General features: G+C 56.8%; 1 protein-coding gene across 2 annotated transcripts in view; it reads right to left on the bottom strand.

Annotated features, from left to right (window-relative positions):
- The window catches only part of LOC140399889 (RNA-binding protein 4-like), an 18,925-nt gene extending 17,485 nt beyond the window's left edge, over positions 1–1,440 (bottom strand). The window contains exon 1 of one of the 2 annotated variants that reach the window (XM_072489362.1): positions 1,159–1,440. In XM_072489362.1, coding sequence (XP_072345463.1) covers positions 1,159–1,263 — 105 coding nt within the window. In that variant the 5' untranslated portion in view covers positions 1,264–1,440. The remainder of the gene's footprint in view (positions 1–1,158) is intronic. The other variant, XM_072489361.1, reaches the window with a different exon arrangement.
- Positions 1,441–6,000: the final 4,560 nt, after the last annotated feature.

Here is a 6,000-nt window from a genome sequence, read left to right as displayed (position 1 = left end):
GGGGGGAGATGAGGGATGGGGGGGGGGAGATGAGGGCATGGGGGGGGGGAGATGAGGGATGGGGGGGGGGGAGATGAGGGATGGGGGGGATATGATGGATGGGGGGGATATGGGGATGGGGGGGGATATGAGGGATGGGGGGGGATATGAGGGATGGGGGGGGGATATGAGGGATGGGGGGGGGGGATATGAGGGATGGGGGGGGGGGATATGAGGGATGGGGGGGGGGGGGGGGAGATGAGGGATGGGGGGGGGAGAGATGAGGGATGGGGGGGGGAGATGAGGGATGGGGGGGGGAGATGAGGGATGGGGGGGGGATATGAGGGATGGGGGGGGGATATGAGGGATGGGGGGGGGGGGTGAGGGATGGGGGGGGGGAGATGAGGGATGGGGGGGGGGAGATGAGGGATGGGGGGGGAGATGAGGGATGGGGGGGGGAGATGAGGGATGGGGGGGGGAGATGAGATGGTGGGGGGAGATGAGGGATGGGGGGGGTGATGAGGGATGGGGGGGGGGGGAGATGAGGATGGGGGGGGTGAGATCGAGGGATGGGGGGGGGAGATGAGGGATGGGGTGGGGGAGATGAGGGCTGGGGGGGGAGAATGCGGGATGGGGGGGATATGGGGATGGGGGGATATGAGGGATGGGGGGGGGGAGATGAGGATGGGGGGGGGAGCTGAGGGATGGGGGGGGGGGGGAGATGAGGATGGGGGGGGGGGGGAGGAGATGAGGGAATGGGGGGGGGGGGGATGAGGATGGGGGGGGAGATGAGGAGGGGGGGGGGGGGAGATGAGGGATGGGGGGGCTATGCGGAGGGGGGGGGGGGGAGAGAGGGATGGGAGGGGGGGGGAGCATGCGGATGGGGGGGGGGGAGATGAGGATGGGGGGGTGAGGGATGGGGGGGGGGTGAGGGATGGGGGGGGGTGAGGGACTGGGGGGGGGGGTGAGGGATTGGGGGGGTTGGGGGGGGGGTGAGGGATGGGGGGGGTGGTGAGGGATGGGGGGGGGGTGAGGGATTGGGGGGGGTTGGGGGGGGGGGTGAGGGGTGGGGGGGGGGGGGTGAGGGGTGGGGGGGGGGTGAGGGATGGGGGGGGGGTGAGGGATGGGGGGGGTGAGGGGTGGGGGGGGGTGAGGGGTGGGGGGGGGGGCCTCCCTCACCTTGACGATGTCGCACTCGGTCAGCTTGCCGTACTTCTCGAACAACTCCTTGATCTCTTCCTTGGTGGCGATGCGCGGCAGGTTCCCGATGAATATCTTCACCATTTTGTTTTTTATTGATGCTCCCCCCCGCCCCGCGCGGCCTCCGGGATTGAAATGAGGAGCCGGCGGAGGGCAGTTCTTGTCGACGCCGGCGGCTTGATTCCGAAGATATTTTTTAAAACCGCCGCCTCGCTCGCGCCGAAAGGCTCCCCGGCAAAATGGCGGCCGCGCTGAGTGCTCGGGGGGCGAGGGGCCCAAAGCCCCGCCCACATCCGGCCTCCCCTCTCCGATTGGCCGGCCGGCCCGTCCGTCCGAGCATCCTGACCTCCGATTGGCTGAACCCGCCTGTCAATCGGCGCCCCAGACTCCGCCCCCCCCCCCGCTCATGCGCAGCAGCCCCGCTGACTCAGTTGGGCGGGGGGGGGGGGGAGAGCAACAAAAACTGCATTCATATAGCCCCTTTTCTCAATGGCATCCACCCACATAGAAACAGGTTTACGTGGCCGATGAAGCGCTATTTCATTGAAGCGCCGTCGCCCGAGGGGTGCAAAGTTGGCGAAGGGGCCCGCGGATGGGGTAGGCTAGGACGGGACCGGTCGGACGCGATGGGCTGAAGGTCCCTCTTACTGTGCTGTGCGACTCTCTTGACACTTGCGCACGGCCACTGATTTGCACACAGCAAGCTCCTGCAGACAGCAATATGATACTGACCTTCATATGGTGTTAAGCCAGGAATAAAATATCCAGGGCACCAGGAGAATCTCTCTCTCTTCCCCCCCCCCCCCTCCCTCTGCTATTCTGCCAGATAGTGCCGTTGGCTCAATATGCACACAGCAAGCTCCTACAGATAGCAATATCCCGTAACAGCCTCCCCGAACAGGCGCCCGAATGTGGCGACTAGGGGCTTTTCACAGTAACTTCATTTGAAGCCTACTTGTGACAATAAGCAATTTTCCTTTCATTTCATATGATACAGACCTCAATATGGTGTTATGCCAGGGATAAAATATCACAGGGCGCCAGGGTTAACTTCTTCCACCCCCACCCCCTGCTATTCTGCCACATAGTGCCGTGGCCCAATTTGCACACAGCAAGCTCCTACAGGACAGCAATATGATACTGACCTCGATATGGTGTTATGCCAGGGATAAAATATCCCAGGAAGCAAGAGGAACCTCTCCCCCCTGCTATTCTGCCATATAGTGCCGTTGACTCAATCAGCTCATCGCAAGCTCCTACAGACAGCAATATACTAGAATGGTGTTATTCTCGGGATAAAATATCCCAGGGCACCAGGTAGAACCTCTTCCCCCCCCCCCCCCTTCCCCTGCAATTCTTCCAGATAGTGCCGTTGGCTTGTCACGTTCAACGGAGAGGGCAGACAGCGCCTCCCTTTTATGCCTCATCCAAAACTTGGTACCTCTGACATGCCCCCCTCTGTACTCGCTTTGCACAACCCCCAAAACGCTTTGGTCAATCAAGTACCTTCTAAAGTGCTGTAACGGAGGGAAGTGTGACACCACAGACAACTCCCTGTTCTTCACCAAATAGTGCAATGTGATCTGGTGTCTCATGCGAAAGACGGCACCTCCCACAGTGGCCACCTTGATTTTTGTGTCCTTCGATTGGGACTGGAACAGACCCTCAGTTTAAACATCTTAGCGGCTGTGCATTACTCCACAATGCTTGCACCCAAGTGTTATCCAAGGTTCTTTATTAATTTTACAGGACACGAGAGTCGCTGGCTGGGCATTTATTGCCCGTCCCTAACTGCCCTGCATTCCAGATGGCATTTACGAGTCAACCACAATGCTGTGGATCACATGTAGGAGGGAAGAATGGCAGATTGCTCTCCCTAAAGAGCATTTTTTTGTGAATTCAAATTTCACCATCTGCTGTGGTGGGATTTGAACCCGGGTCCCCAGACCTTGTCCCCGGTCTGTGGATTTTTAAAAAATTAATTTGTTTACCGGATGTGGCCGTCACTGGTAGGGCCAGCATTTATTGCCCATCCCTGGTTGCCCTTCAGAAGGTGGTGGTGAGCTGCCTTCTTGAATCCGCCGCAGCCCCTGAGGTGTAGGAACGCCCACTGTGCTGTTACGGAGGGAGTTCCAGGCTGTTGCCCCAGCGAAAGTGAAGGAACGGCCGATATATTTCCCAGTCGGGATGGTGAGTGACTCGGAGCGAACCTCCAGGTGGCAGGGATCCCAGGTATATGCTGCTCTTGTCCTTCTTGATGGTGGAGGTCGTGGGTTTGGAAGGTGCTGTCTGAGGAACCTTGGTGAGTTCCTGCAGTGCATCTTGTAGATGGTGTACACAGCTGCCACTGTGTGTCGTTGGTGGAGGGAGTGAATGTTTGTGGAAAGGGGAGCAATCAAGCGGGGCTGCTTTGTCGTAGATGGTGTTGAGCACCTGGAGTGTTGTTGCGAGCTGCGCTCATCCAGGCAAGTGGAGAGTCTTCCATTCACTCCTGACTTGTGCCTTGTAGATGGAGGACAGGCTTTGGGGGATTAGGTGAGTTACTCTCCGCAGGATTCCTAGCCTTTGACCTTCCCTGGTAGCCACGGTATTTAATGTGGCTAGTCCAATTCAGTGTCTGGTCAATGGTACCCTCAGGATGTTGATGGTGGGGGATTCAGCGATGGTAATGCCATTGAATGTCAAGGAGCGATGTCAAGGCTCCTCTCCGTACACGGTCATTGCTTGGCATTTGTGTGGCGCGAATGTAACTTGCCACTTGCCAGCCCAAGCCTGGATATAGTCCAAGTCTTGCTGCATTTGGACATGGACTGCTTCATTGTCTGAGGAGTCACAAATGGTGCTGAACATTGTGCAGTCATCCACAAACATCCCCACTTCTTTAAAAAAAAAATTTAAGAGTATCCAATTCATTTTTCCAATTAAGGGGCAATTTAGCGTGGCCAGTCCACCTCGCCTACACATCTTTGGGTTGTGGGGGTGAAACCCACACAAACACGGGTGAGAATGTGGCAAAACTCCACACGGACAGTGACCCAGAGCCGGGATCGAACCTGGGACCTCGGCGCCGTGAGGCTGCAGGCTAATCCCCTGCGCCACCGTGCTGCCCAACATCCCACTTCTGACCTTATGATGGAAGGTCATTGATGAAGCAGCTGAAGATGGTTGTCTCGTGACAAGTGTGATGAATCGTTATACGGTAGCACAGTGACTAGCACTGTTCCTTCACAGCAAAAGGGTCTCAGGTTCGATTCCCGCTTGGGTCAGTCTGTGCGGAGTCTGCACGTTCTCCGTGTCTGCGTGTGTTTCCTCCCACAAGTCCCGAAAGACGTGCTGCTAGGTAATGTGGACATTCTGAATTCTCCCTCGGTGTACCCGAACAAGCGCCAGAATGTGGCGACTAGGGGATTTTCACCAGTAACTTCATTGCGATGTTAATGTAAGCCTACTTGTGGCAATAATAAAGATTATTATTGGATTATATATCTGTTGCAGTCTTTTTTTAAAATCTTAGTTTAACATAGAGGCAAGTGGTGAGTCTGTAACAGATGCAATTAAAGTGTCGTAAAAGTGAGATAATCGTCGATTCTAACCATTTACTTGTTTACCTATACAGGCTAATGGCATTTTTAGGTAAGCATGCTCATGGGTTCGGAGTGGGAAAGCGATGATGTAATTGACGGGTAGAGCCAGCTCTCTGGCAAGCAGTTACGCTCTTAGTCTGTGGCAGCGAGGGAGATAGGTGGAGTTAAGGAGTAGCAGGGGAATACGGTGCGGAGTGCGGTGAGAGTAAATTAGGTATTTAAGGACTTCTATGAGGAGCTGTACAGATCTGAGCCCCCAGCAGGGGAAGAGGGGATGCGACGATTTTTGGATCAACTGAGTTCCTGAGGGTGGAGGAGCAGGAGGTGGCTGGTTTAGGGGCGCCAATTGGGTTGGAGGAGCTGGTTAAAGGATTGGAGAACATGCAGGCGGGGAAGGCCCCGGGGCCAGATGGGTTCCCGGTCGAGTTTTATAGGAAATATGTGGACCTGCTAGGCCCGTTGTTAGTGAGAACTTTCAATGAGGCAAGGGAGAGGGGGGACCCTGCCCCCGACAATGTCCGGGGCGCTGATCTCGCTGATTCTGAAGCGGGAGAGAAGGACCCGCTGCACTGTGGGTCATATAGACCGATCTCGGTCCTCAATGTGGATGCTAAGTTGCTGGCAAAAGTGCTGGCTACGAGAATTGAGGACTGTGTCCCTGGGGTGATTCAGGAGGACCAGACGGGATTTGTAAAGGGCAGGCAGCTAAACACTAATGTGCAGAGGCTCCTCAACGTGATTATGATGCCATCGGTGGAGGGAGGCGCGGAGGTAGTGGCAGCTATGGACGCGGAGAAGGCCTTCGACCGGGTGGAGTGGGAGTATCTTTGGGAAGTGCTGCGGAGGTTTGGGTTCGGGGAGGGGTTTATCAGTTGGGTCAGGCTCCTATATAGAGCCCCGGTGGCGAGTGTGGCTACGAATCGGCGGAGGTCGACTACTTTCGGCTGTACCGAGGGACGAGGCAGGGGTGCCCCCTGTCCCCCTTGTTGTTTGTATTGGCAATTGAGCCTTTGGCCATGGCACTAAGGGAGTCCAGGAAACGGAGGGGGTTGGTCCGAGCGGGGAGAGGAACATCGGGTGTCGCTGTATGCGGACGACCTGTTGCTGTACGTGGCAGATCCAGTGGAGGGGATGGTGGAGGTCATGCGGAATCCTAAGGGAGTTTGGGGACTTCTCGGGCTATAAGCTCAACATAGGGAAAAGTGAGCTCTTCGTGGTGCCTCCAGGGGACCAGGGA

This window comes from Scyliorhinus torazame, chromosome 24 (assembly GCF_047496885.1).
Source record: "Scyliorhinus torazame isolate Kashiwa2021f chromosome 24, sScyTor2.1, whole genome shotgun sequence".
Classification (NCBI taxonomy): domain Eukaryota; kingdom Metazoa; phylum Chordata; class Chondrichthyes; order Carcharhiniformes; family Scyliorhinidae; genus Scyliorhinus; species Scyliorhinus torazame.
The sequence above is the reverse complement of the archived record's forward strand: the minus strand, read 5'-3'. Positions and strand labels throughout refer to the sequence as shown.